The sequence below is a fragment of the Lathyrus oleraceus genome, chromosome 4 (assembly GCF_024323335.1).
Source record: "Lathyrus oleraceus cultivar Zhongwan6 chromosome 4, CAAS_Psat_ZW6_1.0, whole genome shotgun sequence".
Lineage (NCBI taxonomy): Eukaryota > Viridiplantae > Streptophyta > Magnoliopsida > Fabales > Fabaceae > Lathyrus > Lathyrus oleraceus.
In genome coordinates this window covers 98,846,215-98,869,968 of record NC_066582.1, presented here as the reverse complement: position 1 = coordinate 98,869,968, position 23,754 = coordinate 98,846,215, and the positions used below count along the sequence as shown (strand labels likewise).

The 23,754-nt window shown below is 35.3% G+C and overlaps 3 protein-coding genes across 3 annotated transcripts; 2 read left to right on the top strand and 1 right to left on the bottom strand.

The window, feature by feature from the left end:
* Window positions 1-1,109: 1,109 nt before the first annotated feature.
* On the top strand, window positions 1,110-1,874 carry LOC127073673 (probable calcium-binding protein CML15). Its single transcript, XM_051014852.1, has one exon. The coding sequence runs from the start codon at window positions 1,233-1,235 to the stop codon at window positions 1,743-1,745; it is 513 nt and encodes a 170-aa protein (XP_050870809.1). The 5' UTR covers window positions 1,110-1,232; the 3' UTR covers window positions 1,746-1,874.
* Window positions 1,875-5,049: 3,175 nt separating this feature from the next.
* Window positions 5,050-6,626, bottom strand: LOC127136185 (secreted RxLR effector protein 161-like). Its single transcript, XM_051062778.1, has 4 exons — window positions 6,594-6,626; window positions 6,220-6,490; window positions 5,203-5,309; window positions 5,050-5,082 (listed from the first exon to the last, which is right to left on the bottom strand). The coding sequence occupies exons 1-4, from the start codon at window positions 6,624-6,626 to the stop codon at window positions 5,050-5,052; spliced, it is 444 nt and encodes a 147-aa protein (XP_050918735.1).
* A 3,117-nt stretch (window positions 6,627-9,743) lies between these two features.
* On the top strand, window positions 9,744-23,437 carry LOC127136184 (sugar transporter ERD6-like 6). The gene is made up of 7 exons (XM_051062776.1): window positions 9,744-9,788; window positions 10,004-10,069; window positions 10,158-10,217; window positions 10,322-10,436; window positions 10,514-10,613; window positions 23,170-23,232; window positions 23,353-23,437. Exons 1-7 carry the CDS (start codon window positions 9,744-9,746, stop codon window positions 23,435-23,437), a joined length of 534 nt encoding a protein of 177 aa, XP_050918733.1.
* The last annotated feature ends 317 nt before the right edge of the window (window positions 23,438-23,754 follow it).

Below are 23,754 nucleotides of genomic sequence, written 5' to 3'. Positions count from 1 at the left end.
CCTACTGGTGTTTTGCGAATCCTGTTGTTGGAACCATCACTCTCCTGCTAACTATACTAGTGAGACTTTATTTTTTAAATAATTTTCTGTTATTTTTTTTCTTTTCCCACCGTACCAAAAAATATAAAATAATGATATCATATTTTATTATTATTCTTTATCAATCACATAACAAAATAAATCTATCATATTATTATCATATTATATCAGTGTCCAATAAGGATGATAATGGGTACCCGTAGACACGAGTACTAGTTTTCCGACATCCGTCCTATTTGTAAATGTGCATACTCGTGCTGATATATGTCACACAAGTATCTGAGGATTTTGAGATACCCACAAGTGATTGCAGATAGTCATGGATACCTTTTTTTTTAATATTGTAACTTATTAATTTTTTATATATAATATAAATAGCGTGGAAAAAAAGTATGAAACTATAGTTTTAAGTGAATAAAAGATTATTGAAGTGGTTATTAATAAAAAGAACCTATCAAGTATAATAATTTTAAAAAATATTTAAATAATTTTTCTAATTATTAATCTATTATCAAATTCGTATAAGTATTTATAAGAAATCAGATAATTAAATATTTATTTATTTTATTAATTGGTAGCTATTATGCTATCCAACCTATATCCGTGACAAATTTTACCTCTAGACAGGATTATAACCTATATCCGTGACAAATTTTACCTCTAGACAGGATTATTTCCATCCTACTGTCCAATATCTTACCATTGTGTCTTTATCCTATATTATATCCTATTTTACACACTGATCTTAAAAATATATTAGTAAAACTCATACCCAAAATCTCCTAATTTAAAATTTGTTTTTATCACTAAAAAAAATTTCGGACTTGTGTTCCTTGCATTTTCTAAACTTCTCACATCAATTTCGTACTAAAATACAGTTACAATAATCAAGGTAATCATCACCCTTATAAAGTTCTAATATAATCCTAAAACTATAATAATAATACACCACTTACCATGATTAAATAAGTGTCATGCTAATTGCCAAGAATCTACGACGACATTGCACATGAGTTTCCTAGAAAGCACGATACTATTAAAGCATCACTGACATTATAATAATCACATATAGCCACCGACGCGCTTTATGTTCCAAACCTTTCAAAAGACACATAGCATTGAAACCAAAATAAGCCACACTTCTCTTCCAAACTTTTCATTTCAACTTTGCCTTATCTTTATTACTAATAATAATGTCAAAGGTTAAAGCTGATCAACTTAATCAGTTAAGAGAAATCTTCAGACGATTCGACATGGATTCAGATGGAAGCCTAACAATGTTAGAGTTAGCAGCACTTATTCGTTCATTAGGTCTGAAACCTTCAGGTGACCAAGTTCAAGTCATGTTATCAAAGATGGACTCAAACAGAAACGGTTCTGTTGAGTTTGATGAATTAGTAGGAGCCATAATGCCAAACATGATGAATGAAGAGGTATTAGTGAATCAAGAACAACTCATAGGTGTGTTTAAGTGCTTTGATCGTGATGGAAATGGTTATATTTCAGCTGCTGAATTGGCTGGAGCTATGGCTAAAATGGGTCAGCCTCTTACATATAAAGAGCTTAGAGAGATGATTAAAGAAGCTGATATGGATGGTGATGGTGTTATTAGTTTTACTGAGTTTGCTACTATTATGGCTAATTCTGCTTCTGATTTATTAGGAGAGTTTTGTCATAGAAACAAAACACATTCCTTTCAATTTTAACCCTTTTTTTTTGTGTGTGTAGATTCTTCCAATGTTTTCATGTTTTGTTGGATGAGTAGCTTATATTGTACCATAACTATTTTGTGGTATTGCTTTGATGTAATGGAATTAAAAAAGAATAATTGGTTATGTTGTACTCTTTTTTCTTGGTGCTCTATGAATATTCTTTTTTCCATAGAACCTTTTAAGGGTTTGTTTCAGAGTTTGGAGGTGAGCTAAAGAATCATCCTTTGGTCTATTTTTTAATTTTAATTTGAAAAACCATTATTTGATGCTAATTTATTTGTTTCTCTTTGTCTAACTATTTGTTTGCCCATGAATGTTTTTATCATTTATCCATTTATGATTTTGTTTCACCTATTTATTCTTCTGCAATTTTGTTTCATTGCGTTATTAACTTACAATTTTGTTTCATCGCTTTATTCACATGCGACTTTATTTTATCGCTTTATTCGTTTGAGATTTTGTTTCATCGCTTTATTCTCACTCATGACTTGTTTGACTTTATCCGTCCCTTTGTTGGGAATTGACATAGGCTTCGACAACAACGAAAATCGTGCTCATCCAAAGGTTGAGTCCTTTTCTATGTCCCTAGAAATTTTGGCTTTCAAAAATTTTAAGACTAGAACGAAGCAATGGCCATTACGACCAGCCCGTAATGGATATTACGTCCATAATGGCCCAATAACTCGTGGGATTGTGTTTTTTTGTTGTTTCATTTTTTTTTTGGCTTTTCTACTTTCTATTTAACACCTCGAATTGTATTCTAATATTTTTTTTTTTAGTTTTTGGAGTGTAATTTAATTAATTAATTAAGTTTATGAGGATTGAGAAAATTTAGTTATAGTTTAATATTCAAATTAGTGGAGAACGTGGGAAATTGTGGTTTTGGATAATAAAATAGAAATTAATTAAATATTGGGAGGTGAGTAGAGTTAATGAAAATTAAGGGAATTAGTAGAAATCATTAAAACAAAATAAATTAGGATGCATTGTCTGTGTAAAAAGTTTTACACGGTCGATTCATCATCATCACCCGTTTGCATTACTTTATAGGTTTTTAAAATAAAAGTCAAACTTGTTTCAATATCCAACGTCTATGATTAACTGACGGTGTAAAATCCTTTTACACTGTCAGTGTATTTCAATTAAATTCTTATTTAAATAGAAGGGAAAAGTGAGAGTACGTGGAATTTTTGGTGGAATAGGGATTAAGAGGAGAAGAGAGCAAACATTAGCATTGAAGTGAAAGTGGAAAGTCTTCATAGCCAAAGTCTTCACAATTTCAAAAAAATTCGCATAATTGAGGTAATGACGGATTATTCGATATATTGGTGTCTAAGCATGGGGGTAATGGGGATTCCTTAAACCCTTTTCTTTTTCTTTTTTCTTTTCTTTCATCCCTTCTTCTTTCATTGATGTGGAATTTGAACCTTGAGAAGGTCTGTGCAAAACAACTCTAGATTTTTATTACATAATCCGAGTTATGCTTTATTAATAATATTGACTTTACTACTGTTATGTGAAATTTGTATGGGTACATGCTATAAAAAATGTATTATTGTTGTTCATATGATATGTTATGTTTTGATAATGATGAATTCATGTAATAAATATTAAATTGATGCTTTGTTTGTGCAATATGTTGTTTTAGTTGTAAATTGAGTTCTAGATGTTTTACTGGAATGAAATCGATTAATGAAATTGAGATATGGAGCGACTTCAATGGAAAAAACGCATAAAACTATATTCTGCAGCGGTGACGGGCGTCACCTGGGTGACAAACCAACCGTCACTGCATCAGGGACGAAGACAAGAAATTGCCAGTGATACCGTCACTGTATCAGGGACGAAGACAACAAACTGCCAGTGATGACGGGCGTCACCCGTGTGACAAACCAACCGTCAGTGCCTCATGACGAGCGCAATTTCCCCAAACATTCGACGATGATGGGTGACACATCTAGAGGGTGATGATCGTCATGGCGGTGACAGTCCAACCATTAACCTTATTGATTGGCCGAATTGGAGTGTTTGACTTGACTTTTTGAGCAGTCTTTGATTTTCTAATTTGTTTATTGCTATTTGAGAAGGATTGGTGAGAAAGGTGTTTGAGTTGTTATAATTGAGTTAATTGATGAATGCCTTATGAGGAAGAATTGTTGATGTTGAGTGTTTAGGCTCGATGGAACCAATGACATGGCCATAAAATGAAAATAATTGTTGATGGTGTATTTTAGGTTCCAAAGGAACTAGTGACGAGTTGGATACTTCATAAATTTACCTATGAATATCCAAGAGATTGGTACCACATGCATGGGAGTATAAGAGATGAACATTGCATACCTAATTGCATATGTTAGTTGATTTTCTGTTGTCATTCGATTTCGTGATTGTGATTCATTAATTACAATGATTATACTATCCTTATTGTTTATGTGCCATTTATATATATAATGTATTCTCACTCCTTTTTGTTTCCATGTGGTTCTATATGTATGTTGTACAAATTCTCAGGTAGAGATTGATGATCATTATCTGTTACTTATTTTGGAGGATATCATAGTTGGCATACTCACTACTTTATTTTTTGTTTTATTCGTCGTACCTTACCGGTTGTTTCGTTTTCTATTGTGTCGCTCTGATATTGTAACATTGGGTTGGGAATACCTTATTTTGTTTTTCTGAGTTGTTTCATTGAATACTTTATATCATGAATGAAGTTTGTTTTACGCTTATGATATAATCTATGAACATCAGAGAGATGTGACACCCTTTTTATATATTCATATTTTCCGCATGTGTTATAAATTATATTTTGGGGTTTAGGGTGTTACATTATGCCTATTATATATTGAAAAGCCATTTTCTAAATGAGAATTATTGGTCATCATAAAGGGTATGAAGGTGAGAAAAATACACAAGAAAGGGGCGAGGGGTTGAATTGTGTATGTAAATTCTTTTTTCATTTATGATGAACAACATCAGAATCTGAACAAGTTCAGAGTATGATATCAGAATGTTAATGGCATCGGAATAAATAAAGTTCAGAAGAAATTAGTAAACCAACACACATAATTTATCATGGTTTCTCTCCTAAACTAAGAGTAATCCATTTCCCTTCTCCAACAAGAGATTTTCACTATAATCAAACTGATTACAACTTTGCTCAACCAAACTAGCAAGAGACTTCAACTGCTCAATCACACCAGAAAGAGACTTCCGCTCAATAAATCTTGTAAGAGACTTCTGCTCAAGCACACAGGCAAGAGGCTTCACTGCTCAAGCACACATGCAAGAGACTTCATTGCTCAAGCAACCTTGTAAGAAACTTCCTCTACATTAAATAAAAAGTTTAGTAGGAATGATTACAACTATACTTTGATGTTTAATCAGAAGTATAAAAGTGTTACAACAACCACAATGTTTCTTAACACTTCAGATTTCTAAGATATACCTCTAGATGTCCAGAAGCTTCCTCAGTCTCCTTTGCTTCTTCCTCAATTTCAAGAGCAACAAGACATAATGAATTGTAACTGTAAGGCTTCCATTGTAGGTTCAAACCTTGAATGAAAATTCCTTTCAGAAACTTTGCATCCAAAGTTCTTCAGCTTTGAAATCTTGGAATTAACCTATCTCCGATAGGATTCTCTGGAAACATCACTCTCTACTGGATTGATGTTGTTGTTGATTTTCAACTATTGTAGAAGATGAACAGTTGCAAAGAGAGAGAGAGAGGATGGTGGTTTGAAAGATAAAAACCGTGTGAATATTGTGAGTGTAGTGTGAAATGTGAGTGAAGTGGGTTTATATAAATATTTTAGTAATGATGAAAACAAGAGATACATCGTCATATGGGGAAACATAAAAGTTTTAACCTAGTTCCAAGAAGGAGAAACCCAACGTCTCACGCCATCATCACGCATGCTCAGAAAGTGGGACAACTGCCACCACTAAGAACCACATGATATCAAATGAAATGACAACCATTAAATGGAATAACTATTCAGAATCAAGAAGAAAAATCGATAAGATTGCTTCTGATAATAACCTTTCTGATTCATGAAACTTCCTCACTTCAGAAAGCTCATGTCTCAGAATCAAACAACACTAAATTCTCAGAACCTAATCGAGACTTCTGGAAGCTTAACATTCTGATAACATCTTTTCATTATGTACAAGATTCCATATATAATTTTTTTCAGAATGAAAACAAATCTATCATCAGCAATGGGTTTTGTAAAGATATCATCCCATTGATGGTCTGTATCAATAAATTTTAAATGGAAAATACCCTTCTGAACATAGTCACGTAAAAAATGATGTTTAATCTCAATATATTTATCCCTAGAATGTAAGATAGGATTCTTGGATAAACAAATAGAAGAAGTATTATCGCAGAGAATATGAATGTTACTCTCAAAAATCTGATAATCTTCCAGCTGAATCTTCATCCAGAGTATCTGAGTGCTACATCCAGAAGCTGCGATATACTTAGTTTCGGCTATTAAAAGCACAATTGTTGACTGCCTCTTGCTAGACCACGAGATTAGATTGTCTCCTAGAAATTGACAACTTCCAGAAGTACTTTTCCTCTCTATTTTGTCTCCAACATAGTCAGCTTCATAATAACCTACTAACTTGTATTCACTTGATTTTCTATAAAACAAACCAAGATTAGTAGTACCTTTCAAATACCTAATGATTCTCTTAACATCACTTAAGCGAGTCTCCCTAGGGTCTGACTAGAAGTAAGCATACAAACAAACACTGGATAAAATATCAAGCCAGATAAAGGAGAGAACCTATCATACCTATGAATAGCTTCTGATCTACCTTACTACTTACCACTTCCTTCTCCATAATGCATGTAGGATGCATTGGTGTTTTTGCTTGCTTGCATTCTGAAAAGTTAAACTTCTTCATAAGTTCTCTTGTATACTTGCTTTGGTGGATGTACGTTCCTTCTTAATGTTGATCAATTTCAATCCCCAAAAAGAACCTAAGTTCTCCCATCAAACTCATTTCAAATTCAGCCTACATTAACTTATCAAAATATTTGCACAGCGAAACATTAGTAGAATCAAATATAATATCTTTAACATAAATTTGTACAACCAGAATATCATTCTTAAAGGTTTTGCAAAAGAGTGTTGTGTCCACTTTCCCTCTGGTAAAAGCATTTTCCAAAAGAAAGTTACTTAGTCTTTCATACCAAGCTCTGGGAGCTTGTTTCAGACCATATAACGACTTTGTAAGTTTGAAAACAAAATCTGGGTTTTGAGAACTTTCAAAAACAGGGGGTTGGTGCACATACACTTCTTCAGAAATGTACCCATTCAAGAAGGCACTCTTAACATCCATGTGATACAGAATGATGTTATGATTTACTGCAAACGAAACTAAAAGATAAATAGACTCTAACCTGGAAATTGGCGCAAAGGTTTATGTATAGTCTATACCTTCTTGCTAATTATAACCTTGTGCTACCAGTCGAGCCTTGTTTCTGACGACTTCACCTTTCTCATTGGGCTTGTTTATAAACACCAATATGGTTCCAATGACACGAACACCTTTTGATTTATGAATAAGATCCCAAACGTCATTTCTAGTCAATTGATTTAGTTCCTCTTGCATAGCCAGAATCCATTCATTACTAGAAGATCTCCGTCAATAAATGTGGTCTCTTTCAAAGATACCAAACCCGAAAGAGTTTCTTCAGAAGGTTTGAACGAGGATCGAGTTCTAACTGGTGTGTCTTTATCTCCCAGAATTAATTCTTCAGAATGAGAAGTTCTTTGTCTACACTTCTTTTGATGAGTTTGACTAATGATAATTTCTGATTGTGTCGCTTCTGAGTCTTTTGCTTCAGCGTCCTTAGCTTTTCCTTATGAGTCTTAAATCCAGAATCTTTATTTGTGGATTCTAAAAATTTAATCTTCATATCAATAGTTCCAGAGCCAATGATCTTCCCTTTCTGGTTTCCTCTGAAACCAACGAAGCCTTCAGGATTAAGTTCCAAATCTTGAAACATATGTCGTTTTCCCGTCATGTGTCATGAACATCCATTGTCCAGATACCATGATTGGTGTCTCAACTGAGCAGCTAAGGATGTCCACAACATAAAGGATCTTATCCTTAGGTAACCACTTTCTGGGTCCTCTTTTATTAGTTCTCCTAGAGTTTTTTACAACCTTGGTTTTTTGTACAGCAGGATAATCAAGAGGAATTTGTGCATGATACTTAGGTTTCATAACTAAATTCTTCTTCCGTGTCTGTGCAGAACAATCAATCTCAGTGCCAACAGGCACGAAATGCTCATAGAGAGGTTTTGGTTTTACCTTCTGATGTTCGTCAGGTTTTCCAGTTTCTATACAACCTAGACCTTTCTTGCCATTTTTGTTGACTCCATAGATCATGAAAGCCATTTTGCTTCTATCCATGCTTTTAGCCAGAAAGTATTGGAATGATATGTCAAATCTAAGGACACAATCAGTACCAAAAGCTTATGGGATTATTTCTTCCTCTAGTTTTGAAATTTCGCTTTTTAAAGCAGAGTTGTTACTTTCTAAAGAAAATATTTTTTCGTTTAGGGAAGAAATATCCTTCTTAAGCTCACTACGAGTTTCAAAAGCAACTACTTGGACTTGTTTAACGTCTTTGTACCTACTCTGAAGACTTTGGTACTTTTCCAGCATTTCAGAAAGACATGACTCTAAAATAGAACGAGATAGTTTAGAAAATACCTCTTCAGAGTCAGAGTCTGATTCTGACTCTGACAACACTTTATCTTCTGGTTCTTCAAAACCTTCAGGATCAGTTGTAGTTGTCATCAATGCAACATTGGTCAGTTCCTCATCAGAATCTTCTTCTTCTGATTCTGAGTCATCCCGTGTAGCCATAAGCCCCTTCTTGCCTTTAGAAAACTTTTCTTAGTCCCTTTGTCCTTCTTTATCTTAGGAAACTCATTCTTGTACTGGCCTAGATCCTTGCACTCATAGTAGACAACTTCTTTACCATAACCTTGCTTCTTTGGTCCAGAAGAAGAATCAAAACTACCAACAGCCCTTCTAGCTCCTCTGAACTTTTCTTGTCCATTCACTACGCCAAAAACTGGAATAGACAGCACACCTTAGAGGGCACTTTATTACAAAAGCGCACTCTAAAGTGAAGCGAAAAAATAAGGAGCGAACAACTGGAATAGACAACGCACTTTAGAGGGCGCTTTTGTAATAAAGCGCCCTCTAAGGTGAAGCGAAAAAATAAGGAGGAGATAGAGGGACAACAATACAGGGCGCTTTTTAGAAAGCGCCCTCTAAGGTTACCCTTAGAGGGCGCTTTTAAAAAAGCGCTCTATAAGTCCATGTGCATTTCCAGTTTATAAAGCGCTTTTGGAAAGCCTTAGAGAGAGCTTTCATAAGCGCCCTCTTAGGCCCCCTTTAGAGGGCGCTTTTTTTCCACAAGCGCCCTCTAAGGTCCCCTTTAGTAAACATTAAAATTATAACATACTGCGCGTTTTGTTATTTCACTCTCTGTTATTTTCGTTCTTTTTCACGTTAGGGTTCTCACTGCTACGATTTTCGCTACTTCTAAGGCGTTCTCCTTCCACCTCTGTTAGATTTACGACGTTTCCTCCTTCTATTAATTCGTTGTTAGCTGTTCGATTTTGACACCATAGGTATTTTTCTAATCTTCATATTACTTGGTTTCTCTTCTGACGTTCGCTATTGTTCATTTTTGGTGCTGTTCAGGTTCGACCGAAAGGAAACTAAATTTGTAACGTTCCAAATTTATCAGACCATAATCTGAACAATATTTACATGTCATTTAGGTTCTTGCTACGATTTTAACTTTGTGGTTAGCAGACAAATCTGGTCGCCGGCTTTTACTTATTGTGAGTCTGAGCTTTTTCGATAATTTTTGCATTCACATTACTATTTGTTTGGAGGGTAATAAGAGATTAATCAAAATCTCCTATTGCAGGTTTCTTCATCTGCAATGGCTTTGAGTCTTTTGGTTGTTTCAATATCATTCTACTTGAAGGTAATAATAATTTTTTTGTTTGTTATATTTTTTGAACATTTTTTTTGTTTATTTTTATATATACATAATACATTAACTAGATATTACACATCCATTCATGCATAAATGTTCAGAAATTTGTAACACAGATTCACAGGATTATATATCAGTAAATTCTTATTTATATTTTTGGTTTTTTATATGGATAATATATTTTATGTTGAATTTGCTCTCAGGAATATATATCACCAGATTCTAATTTATATGCGACATTGAGCCTCGTATCGGTGGCTGGAGTTGTGGTGTGTAAATACAACTTTATTACATAAATGATGGTTTCTATTGTTTGTTTCCCTAACTTCATTATTATAAACTTTCAATTTCTTTCAGGTCATGGTTATTGCATTCTCTCTGGGATTAGGAGCAATGCCATGGATTATAATGTCTGAGGTACAATTTTCTTCAATAATAATATGCATGACAACCCTATATGAACAAACCTTTGTTGTAATATAATGTGATAGTTGATGTGTTGAATATATTTTACATAATAGATTCTTCCGATTAACATCAAAGGCCTAGCTGGAAGTTTTGCAACACTTGCCAATTGGTTCTTTTCCTGGTTGGTTACATTAACAGCAAATTTGCTCTTGGATTGGAGTTCGGGAGGTTTGTGTGCATTGCCTATGTTAATTTTCTATAAATATCTATTGTTTCTAACCAGAAGCTTCCTATGTTTTTATCAGGAACCTTCACAATATATACTGCAGTGTGTGTTTTCACAGCAGGATTTGTTGCCATTTGGGTCCCCGAGACAAAGGGAAAAACTCTTGAAGAAATACAACAGTTTTTCAGATCAAGTTTCCTTTCGAGTAGCACTTCAGCTAGTGTTCACTCATGTATTCACATTCATATTTTTTTTTCTGAATCAACTCAATTCATTTTTGTGCTCTTTGGTCTTGTTAAATATGAAAAATACCAAAACAGTGTGATTTTCTAATCTAGCAGCATACTTGCATTTTTGTTGTAATTAATTGATTATAAACAAATAAATGAAAGAGAGTGGTTATTATACATTTCAATTAGAGTAGCAGTGGTTTCGGTTCATGACATTTCAAATAGCAAGAGGATCATATAAACAATAAGCATATATCAGTATTTGTATTTTAATATTATAAAAGCATAAAAAGAACCTTTAGTTGCTCTTGTGAATTATAACAAGCAGTTGTATGCCATTTTCTTCTGGTTACCTCTTGTGGCTGCAACATAACCTGAAATGAGAATATGGTCACAGAGACATGTGATGCATGTAAATGTTAAATAACCACCCACTTTAGAGGGCGCTTTCCAAAATAAGCGCCCTCTAAACCCTTTAAATTTCCACTTTAGAGGGTGCTTTCCAGTAAAAGCGCCCTCTAAACCCTTAAAGGTTTTCACTTTAGAGGGTGCTTTCCAGTAAAAGCGCCCTCTAAACCCTTAAAAGTTTCCACTTTAGAGAGCGCTTTCTTTAAAAAGCGCCCTCTAAAGTGGCCCTTAAAGGGCTTAAAGAGCCACTTTAGAGAGCGCTTTCACCAGGAAAAAAGCGCTGTCTTTACCTATGCCAGCGCCAGATTAGAAGGTGCTTTAAAACGCTGTTATAGGCCAAAAAAAGCGCCCTCTTTTCCCTTATTTGGCGTAGTGATTATGCCTATACCTCCAGAGTCTATTGACCCTATTGGAAATCAAAGATACCTCATCATCCTCTTTTGAGTCTTTATCAGAATCTTTTGATTCTTCCTCATCTTGATAAGCCCTTGTCTTAGGATTGGACTTCAATGCAACAAATTTACCTCGCTTTTGAGGTTCATCTTCCTCGAGTTCTATCTCATGGCTTCTTAAAGAACTAACAAGTTCTTCAAGACTTATATTGTTCAGGTCATTTTCCAACTCCAAGGCAATTACCATAAGTCTCCATTTTTTGGAGAGACTTCTGATGATTTTCTTGACATGGTCAGCCGTATAATACCCTTTGTCCAGAACCTTGTGTCCTATGACAAACATCTGAAATCTTGAGAACATAGTCTCAGTGGTTTAATCATCTTCCATTTTGAATGTCTCATATTTCTAAATTAAGGCCAAAGCCTTTGTCTTCTTAACTTGAGCATTACCTTCACGATTCATCCTCAGAGAATCAAAGATAGACTTAGCAGAATCTCAGTTTGTTATCTTCTCATACTCAGTATAAGAGATATCATTAAGTAATATTGTTCTAGCCTTATGATAATTCTTGAAATCCTTCTTTTGTTGATCTGTCGTAGCATTTCTTGCTATATTGTTTCCTTCAGCATTTACTAAGTGAACGTAACCATCGACTACAATATCCTAGAGATCAACATCATATCCCAGAAAGAAACTTTCGATTGTGTCTTTCTAGTAATCAAACTTTCCACCATAAAAGACTGGTGGTTTAACGCTGTAGTGATTTTTCTCGTTTTTGTTAGTAGCGGATATTGTTCCTCACACAAAATGGATTGGTACTAAACACGTTGAAGTGTTGATAAAACTTTATCACAATCAGAACCGGAGCTCTGATACCAATTAAAGGTGTGAAAAACACAAGAAGGGGGGGGGGGGGGTTAATTGGGTTTTAAAAATAAAAGCTTTTTACCAACTTAAAATCTCCACATAATCAAAAAAGAAAAGAGAGAAAGATAAAAGGATTTTTATCCTGGTTCGCTTGAAATCAAATTTACTCCAGTCCACCCGCCAAGGTGATTTCGCCTTATACATAAGAACTTAATTCACTATAATCAAACAGATTACAAAAATCACAAAGAACAACTTTCTTTGCCTTCTCAAGGATCTAACTACAACTTAGTCTCCTTAAGTAAATCACAAAGAACAACTTTCTTTGTCTTCTTAAGGATCCGAATATAACTTAGTCTCCTTAAGAAAATCATAAAGAACAACTTTCTTTGCCTTCTCAAGGATCCAGCTATAACTTACTCTCCTTAAGGAAATCACAAAGAACAAATTTCTTTGTCTTCTCAAGGATCAAACTATAACTTAGTATCCTTAAGGAAATCACAAAGAACAACTTTCTTTGTCTCCTCAAGGATCCGACTATAACTTAGTCTCCTTAAGGAAATCAAACAAACAAGTTTGAATACAGATTTTGTGTTACAAGTTGCTTCTACACAAGCAAATTTTACACAAATGAAATACAAATACTTAAAGAAAAGTAAGCACAAAGTTCAGAGCTTTCTCACGTAGAAAACAATCTTGTAAATTGTTCTATTAGCATTCTTAAAGTATCCAAGTCCTACTTTGAAGGAGAAGGGCGATCCAAAATGCATCGGAATTTAAAATTTCTCCTTTAATGATCCTTACGAATGGGCATGATTAGTGATAGAATCGTTACCTCTTGTGGCGATTGTAACCTTTGATGCAGATCTACGGAGCGATCACGGACATTGAACAATGACAACGCCTCTACTCAGTCCACACGAACGGATTCCTTCAATCTCAGTGCTAGCTGCTACGAATGAAGGCTTTGAGTGAGAGAGAGAGAAACGAAATTGCAATTGCACTAATGCTTCTACACAAGGGTTCTATTTATAGAACCACTTGTGTGGGCTGCAAGCTAAAAAGCCCACTCAATTGTATATGGCCCATATCTTATAATATGCCAAAATCACTTAAGCGCGTGGTACCTTACCATATTTCGTATTCTACTTAAGTACACCGTACCTTACGATGTTCTATAATTCACTTAAGGGCACCATACATTACGGTATTCCTTAGTTACTCTATCTCTCATCAATCCGTCCTTTGTGTGTGACCCTATAGGTTTTCGCGGCATTGGCAATTATATTAAATCACGTATTTAACATAATAAACAGTGAGCGGTATCTAGCAACACATCACTGCTACCCAAGACACGAAAATTTCATGTGATCTGACAAATCCTTCTGTGATAATAATTATGTGTATAATTACCCTTTTGCCCTTATGTCTATATTGAACACAAGGCATAGACTGTGTCATCCTTGTCCAGTTCAATATTGGGCCCATAGACATTTATCCTGTTACGCAGGATGGGCAAATTCCACCTAGGTCACTCATGTCCCTTAGCATGCTTCGTGGAGTACCCATCAACTGTCTTTATGGTCATCCAATTACGGACAATGTTTGATCAACAATAAGGTACTCGACTCTACATCTAGGGTTCATAGTGGTTTCAGGTCGAAGGGTGGTATACACCATTATCACCATGAGAATAACTTATGACACTTTGCATAACATTCTATATAGTATTCTCATAGTGGGTCAATCCAGTATAAATATTACTCTTAATATTCATACCTATGTTTAAGACTTGATAACTCCTTATCCATGATCCATGAGATGTGATCGTCAGTCTATACACATAATAGTCTTAATACTTTAATGTTATCCCACTTCACAATAAAGCCCGACTATGGATACTTTAAGAATAGTGTCCTTATGTTTAATGTGATCTTATGATTAAGTCATACTTGATACATTAAATGGACTATCTATTCTAGGGACTTTATTAAACAAACATAACAAAGGAAAAGCCTTTTATTATTAATAAATAATTCGATACAAGTACCAAAAGTATTGGCCTCTAGGGCTTACACCAACAATCTCCCACTAGCACTAGAGCCAATCAGGCATTCCCCTAATGCCCATAGATCTAGTATGGCCATCATGCTTCTGCTGCGCAAGAGGCTTTGTCAGTGGGTCAGCAATATTGTCAAGTGTAGGTACTCTGCATATTTTCACATCTCCTCTATCTATTATCTCTCGAATGAGGTGATAACGCCTAAGTATGTGTTTGGATCGTTGGTGAGATCTAGGCTCCTTAGCTTGTGCGATAGCACCATTGTTATCACAATAGAGACCAATGGGATCTACAATGCTAGGAACTATGCCAAGTTACCTAATGAACTTTTTGATCCAAACATCTTCCTTTGCTGCACTTGAGGCAGAAATATACTCGGCCTCGGTTGTAGAATCAACAACTGTATCTTGCTTTGAACTTTTCCAGCTCACAGCGCCACCATTTAAGCAAAACACATAACCAGATTGCAATCTAAAGTCATCCTTATCTGTCTGGAAGCTAGCATCGGTGTATCCAATTACAGCCAACTCTTCCTGACCTCCATATATCAAGAATGAGTCCTTAGTCCTTCTCAAATACTTAAGGATATTCTTGACAGCTACCCAATGAGCATCACCAGGATCAGATTGGTACCTACTCGTTGCACTTAAAGCATACGAGACATCTGGTCGAGTACATAACATGGCATACATGATAGATCCTATTGCAGATGCATATGGAATCTTATTCATGTGATCCCTTTCTTCCTTAGTTGAAGGGGATTGTGTTTTTGATAGACACAGACCATGTTGCATAGGTATGAATCCTTTCTTGGAATCATGCATATTAAAGCATCTCAGCACTTTGTCTATGTACGTACTCTGACTTAGGCCAAGCAGTTTTTGTGATCTATCTCTATAGATTCTGATTCCTAATATATAGGCTGCTTCACCTATGTCCTTCATAGAAAAGCATTTCCCCAACCAAGACTTTACTTGTTGTAGGGTAGTGACATCGTTTCCAATGAGTAATATGTCATCTACATATAATACCAGGAAAACGATCATGCTCCCACTAACCTTCTTGTAGACACAAGGCTCATCTTCGTTCTTGATGAATCCATATTGTTTTACCGTTTCATCAAAACGAAGATTCCAGCTTCTGGAAGCTTGCTTCAATCCATAGATTGATCTTTGTAACTTACATATCTTTTGGGCTTCTTCTGGTATGTCAAATCCTTCAGGTTGTGTCATGTACACATCCTCAAGAAGATTCCCATTAAGGAAAGCAGTTTTGACATCCATCTGCCATATTTCATAATCATGATATGCAACGATAGCAAGTAAAATTCGAACAGATTTAAGCATTGCAACTGGTGAAAAGGTTTCATCATAGTCAACCCCATGAATTTGTTTATATCCTTTTGCAACTAGTCTTGCCTTATAGGTATGTACCTTACCATCCATGTCAGTCTTCCTTTTGAAGACCCACTTGCATCCTATAGGGTTAACTCCTACAGGAGGCTCTACCAAGGTCCAAACTTGGTTTGTGTACATGGAATCCATTTCAGATTTCATGGCTTCTAGCCACTTCTCAGACTCGGGACCAGTTATGGCCTCTTGGTAGGTCACAGGCTCATCTTGATCCATGAGTAATACATCACCTTGATCAGTTATGAGATATCCATATCTCTCAGGTATGTAACGTATCCTGCTTGACCTACGCTGGTCTTGTTCTACTTGAGCAGGTTACTCTTCCACAACTACTTGTGTTTCCTGCTCTAATTCCTCCATAGGTGTATCGATGCTTTGTGATTCTTGAATTTCTTCAAGCTCTACTTTCCTCCCACTGATTCCTTTGGAAATAAAATCCTTTTCTAGGAAAACTCCAGTTCGAGCGACAAACACTTTTCCCTCAGAAGGATTGTAGAAGTAATACCCTCTTGTTTCTTTAGGATACCCTACGAATAAGCATTTGTCAGATTTGGGCTCAAGCTTTGTTGAAATTTGTCGTTTCACATAAACTTCGCAACCCCAAATCTTCATGTAAGACATATGTGGTTTCTTACCACTCCATATCTCATATGGTGTCTTCTCAACCTTTTTGGATGGAACACGGTTAAGTGTGTAAGCTGCTGTCAATAATGCATGTCCCCAAAAGGAGTTTGGAAGATCGGCGTGAATCATCATGGATCGGACCATGTCTAACAGGGTTCGATTTCTTCTCTCAGATACACCATTCCATTGGGGTGTTCCAGGAGGAGTAAGTTGGGATAGGATCCCACACTCTTTCAGATGGTCATCAAACTCTAGACTTAAATACTCACCACCTCGATCTGATCGAAGAGTTTTAATATTCTTACCTAGTTGGTTTTGTACTTCATTCTTGAATTCCTTGAACTTTTCAAAGGACTCAGATTTGTGTTTCATTAAATACACATAACCATATCTACTGAAATCATCAGTAAATGTGATGAAGTACTGAAAACCTCCTCTGGCTGGTATGTTCAGTGGTCCACATACATCAGTATGTATGAGGGCCAAAAGATCATTAGCTCTTTCACCTTTTCCTGTGAATGGAGACTTTGTCATCTTTCCAATTAAACAAGATCTGCATGTCTCATATGATTCATAATCAAAAGAGTCCAACAGTCCATCTTTATGGAGTTTGAAAATGCGTTTCTCATTTATGTGGCCTAATCGACAATGCTAAAGGTAATTTGGATTTAAATCATTAGGTTTTATCCTTTTAGTATTAATGTTATAAATAGGCATTTCAAGATCAAGGACATATAGTCCATTGTTCATTTGTGCAGTAGCATAGAATATATCATTCAAATAAATTGAGCAACAATTGTTCTTTATTATAAATGAAAAACCAAACTTGTCCAAACAAGAAACGAAAATAATATTCCTGCTAATTGCAGGTACATAATAACAGTTCTCTAACTGAATTATTAAACCACTAGGTAAAGTCAATACATAAGTTCCTACGGATAAAGTAACAACCTTTGCTCCATTGCCAACTCGTAGGTCGACTTCACCTTTTGCCAAATCTCTACTCCTTTTTAGTCCCTGCACATTGGTACAAATGTGAGAACCGCATCCAGTATCTAATACCCATGATGCAGAAGTAGATAAATTAATTTCAATAACAAAAATACCTGAAGTTGAAGTCTCTACTCCATTCTTCTTATCTTTCAGGTACTTTGGGCAGTTTCTCTTCAAGTGTCCGGTCTTACCGCAATGGAAGCAGGTGCCTTCTTTTGCTATGCCTCCACTAGGCTTCAAAGCAGCAACAGTGGGTTTGGGTTTGGCAACTTCCTTGCCTTTCCCTTTATCACCCTGCTTGGTGGGCCTTTTGTTCTGTCTCTTTCCATTTCCGATCATCAGAATGGACTTTCCTTTTGACTTCAGATTCTACTCAGCAGTTCTTAACATGGCTAGCAGTTCAGGAAGAGATTTGTCCATATAATTCATATTGATATTTAAGACAAATTGACTGAATTTATCTGGCAACGATTGTAAGATTAAATAAGTCGCAAGTTCCTTTCCGAGGGGAAAACCCAACCTCTCAAGGTTTTCCACATACCCAATCATCTTGAGCACATGGGGACCTACAGGGGCTCCCTCAGCTAACTTGCCCTGAAAAAGGGATTTTGAAACTTCAAACCTTTCATGCCTTGCTTGCTCTTGATAGAGCATTTTGAGGTGTTCGATCATATCGAACGCTGCCATGTTCTCATGTTGCTTTTGCAACTCTGAGTTCATGGTAGCTAGCATGAGACAAGCAGTTTCATTGGCATCATCGACATGCTTCTTATAAGCATCTCTTTCTGCCTTAGGTGCAGAACTAGGAGGTTCCTCTTCAGGAACAGGTTTCTCCAAGACATACAACTTTCTATCATGTTTGAGGACAATCCTCAGATTTCGGTGCCAATCCAGAAAATTTGTCCCAGACAATTTTTCCTTGTCAAGGATTGATGCAAAATGTTGTTAGAGGTGTTTGTTGTCATGGTAATCTACATGAAAATAATAAAAATATAAGTATCAATAACATATTTAATTAGGCCTTTAATTAAATATGCTCCCACTATTTTACTCAAAACAAATGACCCTCACCATTTGATTCGGAAAATCCCGTTGGAAGATTTTCTAGTGGGTCGAGATCCATATTTCATTTTGTTTTAAGTCCGCGTAGGCGGATTACACAAAACTAGGTTATTTAGGTAGGAACTCCTTCCAATTGTATCTAATACAACTCTCGAATATTTTAGTTGGGTGAATAACTCCTTATTCCAATCCATCACATGGATCATTTCCAACTCTTGCTTCTAAACATATATAATCTTATTATAATTTGTTTAGTTAAGTTTGACCCATTGTTTTAACAATTGGATATTACAATTATCCCATCGCACCTTACTAATATAGAACATGCACCTCGCGTAGGCGAAACCTACATTATCCGATACTAGTCTTGATGAGTGCTAAAACTTGGAAAGCATAAACTTAATATTTAATTTGAGGGAATTTGCAATTATTCTGATCTCACCGACTTATTTATCATATAAATCGTCTCTCACATGCATCAACATACATTCACATGCATCAACATACATACATAATGAAACAGTTATGGCCCCTAGCGCAATTGTTCTCCCAAGCCAATGAGAGAACCTAAGCTAACCTAATAATGATCTAAGCTTCTCCAAGCAAGATCCTCAAGGTTGTCCTCCTTTGATATTGAATTCTTCTCTTTCTTCATAACATTACATTACATAAAAGAAACTCGGTTTACATACGAGGGAGTGAGATGAGAAAAGAAGTTACATTATGAGATTAAAAGAGAGGCACGACACGTAAGTCGTATTTTAAAAACCCAAAACAAAATAAAGGAAAACTAAGGCCATAACCGATCACCACAAGACAATAATAATAAACACATTATTATTATTAATTTTAATTATTTTAATTAATTAAAACCAAATTAAATTTCGGCGACCAATCACACTACGCAGAGTTAGCCGGGGGTTCGCTGGCCGAAAATTTTAATGAACAATTCATTTGAAATCGACGTCATTTTTCGCATCAACACTTGATACTTTAAAGCACAACTCTTGCACAGTCACAACCCTAATCGCATAACTCTTTGACAACACAACCCTTGTGCAGTCATTAACCCTAATGCACCAATTTCAGACCGTCAAACACATCTCGATTGTTGATTCAGTATGATTGATCAACACGTCATTGCTTCACCATACTAATGTCGGATCAAGAAGCAAACGACCATTGATCGCTCAAAGGAAAACAACCATTAAGTGTTTGAATGAATGAAACAGAAACAGTATATCGTATATACCGTATTTTGCATCAGGATTACTTATATCATATATATAACTTGATCGATCTCAATTTAATTACTCGTTTATTCTTTGATTCATTATGTCTTTTAATCGTATTAATACAGAAAATAAACAGCTATCAGATGCATGGTTTCGTAAGTGACTCTGATACCACTGAAGGAGAAGGGCGATCCAAAACGCAACAGAATTTAAAATTTCTCCTTTAATGATCCTTACGAATGGGCATGATCAGTGATAGAATCGTTACCTCTTGTGGCGATTGTAACCTTTGATGCAGATCTACGGAGCGATCACGAACGTTAAACAATGACAACGCCTCTACTCAGTCCACACGAACGGATTCCTTCAATCTCAATGCTAACTGCTAGTAATGAAGGCTTTGAGTGTGTGTGTGTGTGAGAGAGAGAGAGAGAGAGAGAGAGAGAGAGAGAGAAACGAAATTGCAACTGCACTAATGCTTCTACATAAGGGTTCTATTTATAGAACCACTTGTGTGGGCTGCAAGCTAAAAAGCCCACTCAAGTGTATATGGCCATATCTTATAATATGCCAAAATCACTTAAGCGCGTGGTACCTTACCATATTTCGTATTCTACTTAAATACACCGTACCTTACGATGTTCTATAATTCACTTAAGGGCACCGTACATTACGGTATTCCTTAGTTACTCTACCTCTCATCAATCCGTCCTTTGTGATTGACCCTACAGGTTTTCGAGGCATTGGCAATTATATTAAATCACGTATTTAACATAATAAACAGTGAGCAGTATCTAGCACCACATCACTGCTACCCAAAAGACGAAAATGTCATGTGATCTGACAAATCCTTCTGTGATAATAATTATGTGTATAATTACCCTTTTGCCCTTATGTCTCTATTGAACACAAGACATAGACCGTGTCATCCTTGTCCAGTTCAATATTGGACCCATAGACATTTATCCTGTTACGCAGGATGGGAAAATTCCATCTAGGTCACTCATGTCCCTTAGCATGCTTCGTGGAGTACCCATCAACTGTCTTTATGGTCATCCAATTACGGACAACATTTGATCAGTAATAAGGTACTCGACTCTACATCTAGGGTCCATAGTGGTTTCAGGTCGAAGGGTGGTATACACCATTATCACCATGAGAATAACTTATGACACTTTGCATAATATTCTATATAGTATTCTCATAGCGGGTCAATCCAGTATAAATATTACTCTTAATATTCATACCTATGTTTAAGACTTGATAACTCCTTATCCATGATCCATGAGATGTGCTCATCAGTCTATATACATAATAGTCTTAATGCTTTAATGTTATCCCACTTCACAATAAAGCTCGACTACGGATACTTTAAGAATAGTGTCCTTATGTTTAATGTGATCTCATGATTAAGTCATACTTGATACATTAAACGGACTATCTATTCTAGGGACTTTATTAAACAAACATAATAAAGAAAAAACCTTTTATTATTAATAAATAATTCGATACAAGTACCAAAAGTATTGGCCTCTAGGGCTTACACCAATAAGAAATTATACACTAACGGAGGGAAAATCCGAGATACCAAAAAGAAATTATACACTAACGGATTAGTGACAGGTGTGAATAATAATACTTACTTTCGCTCATGTTTTCAGGAGTGGAAGGAATGTTTTTTATTTGTACTATGTACTATTTATTCATGTATTCACTTTGATCTTATCTTCAAATTCATTGGATTCTGATGAAAAATTGATGAAGCATGAAGAGAAAAAACACAAAGTTGAAATCAGAATCTTCAGTCAGAACCTTGACCACGTTAACGTCTGACTGGAGATCTTTAGAGTCTTCAGCTAAGTAACAAAACTTCATAATCTTCAGTCAGAACCTTGACAGCATCAGCATCTGGATTGAGATCTCCAGAGTCTTCAGCTAAGTAACAAAACTTTATAAGCTTGTATTTCTTTATAAGCTTGATAATTAGAGTCACATCCAGAAGCAAAAGCGGAGAGATCATTGCAACAGCAACATAACGTCTTTCCATAACTTTTCAGGAGTGAATCAACGCAGAAGTAGAAAGAACGTTGTAGTAGTTACATAACATCTTTCAAAACTTCTTAAGAGTAATTCACTATAGAAGTAGAAAAAACATTGCAGCAGCAACAAAGTGTCTTTCAGAACTTCTCAAGAGTGATTCAATGCATAAGCGAATTTCAGAACAAATGTTCAGAAACTGATGATGTTGCACGTCATAAATTCAGAATCAGAACTGACTATTAAAGCTACACAATAATTAATCGTTAGAGTATCAAAATTGTTCTCACACAAATACTACATTGTTATTAACAAAACTCAAAGGTATATATGCAGAACCAAAATCTTGTTCTAACATGTATGTGATAGCTTGATTTGAACACTTCTAAACATTAAAGGCAAGCAAAAAATATTAAGAAATTTCATGAAGATATGGAGGTGATGGGTATACTTCAAGAGTTAGCCCCAAAAGACATAGGAAATAGAACATATTTTCCCCTAGCATGTCACATTCTGTCTAAAAAAGAAAAAAAGGTTTTTGTGATTGTTTGCAGGGTATCGAAGTTCCGCAAGGATACTCATCAAATGTGAAGAAACTTGTGTCAATGAATGATCCCAAATTACTTGGATTAAAATCTCATGATTGTCATGTCTTGATGTAACAACTTCTACCAGCGACTATCTGTGGCATTCTACCGAAAAATGTAAGGGTAACTATAACCAGATTTTGCTTACTCTTCAATGTTATATGTAGTAAAGTCATTGAACCTGGAAATTTAGGTGAGTTGGAACATGGGGATGCAATTATCTTATGTTAAATATAGTTTTTTTCCTCCATTATTTTTGATATCGTGGTTCACTTAATTGTTCATCTAGTAAGGGAGATTAGAATTTGTGGTCCAATTTATTTGCGGTGGATGTATTCGGTAGAGCGATACATGAAAAAATTAAAAGGCTATACAAAGAATCATCACCGTATGGAAGCTTTGATCCTTGAACGGTACATCACAGAAGAAACTGTTGAATTTTGTACAAACTATTTTTCAGAAGAGAACTCTATATGAATTCCCGAGTCTCGTCATGATAGAAGATATGATGGTAGATGCGTTCAAGGTTTAAATGTCAAGACATTTGACCGAGATGTAGTCCTTCAAAAACATTTGTATATATTGAATAACGTTAGTGAATTCAACCTTACTTAACCATTCACAAAAGTCTTATCAAGGAAAAATTCCTCAGATGAGTGAAAAAATGTTATTGACAGAGCATGACAAAACTTTCATAACTTGGTTTAGTGAAAGGGTTTCTAAAGAGCGTAATGCATCAGAGACAATTAAATGGATGTCACGTATGACCAAGTTTAATGTAATAACTTGGAGTGCATATAACATTACTAAATATTCATTCTATAGAAAATCAAAGGATGATTATAATATCGTGCAAAATAGTAGGGTTATGGTTGAAGTTGAATCCATGTACTTCTCTAGTTCGAAAGATAAGAATCATGTATTGACATCTAGATCGTACTTTTGGATCATTGAGGAGATTGTGGAGATTGATTATGTTACTTTTAAAGTGTCTTTATCTAAGTGCAGGTGGATTGTCAGTACCACTGGTGTAAAAACCGATGAATTTCTAACACAAGATGGTAAATTATTTTACAAGAAAATATATTTGTGATAGTGATGAAGATCAAGATTTAAATTTTGATACCCCTTATTTCATAACACATGTACGTCTCTCATCTTTAAAAAAATGACTCTCATGAGGATGTGCATGCTATTTGTTATGATCATTAAGAGGGATTATGAGAAAACTAGTAAGTAAATATTTTATATCACTTAGCAATATATATTTAGTCATTTATCTTTTTATATTCTTTTTACTAAAGATTTAATGTTGTTGTTATTAATGATCTTAATTGGTTTCAAATGTGGTTCAAATTATAGGTGCTTAAGGATCAGTGACAAATCACATAAGAGAACTTTTGGACGACC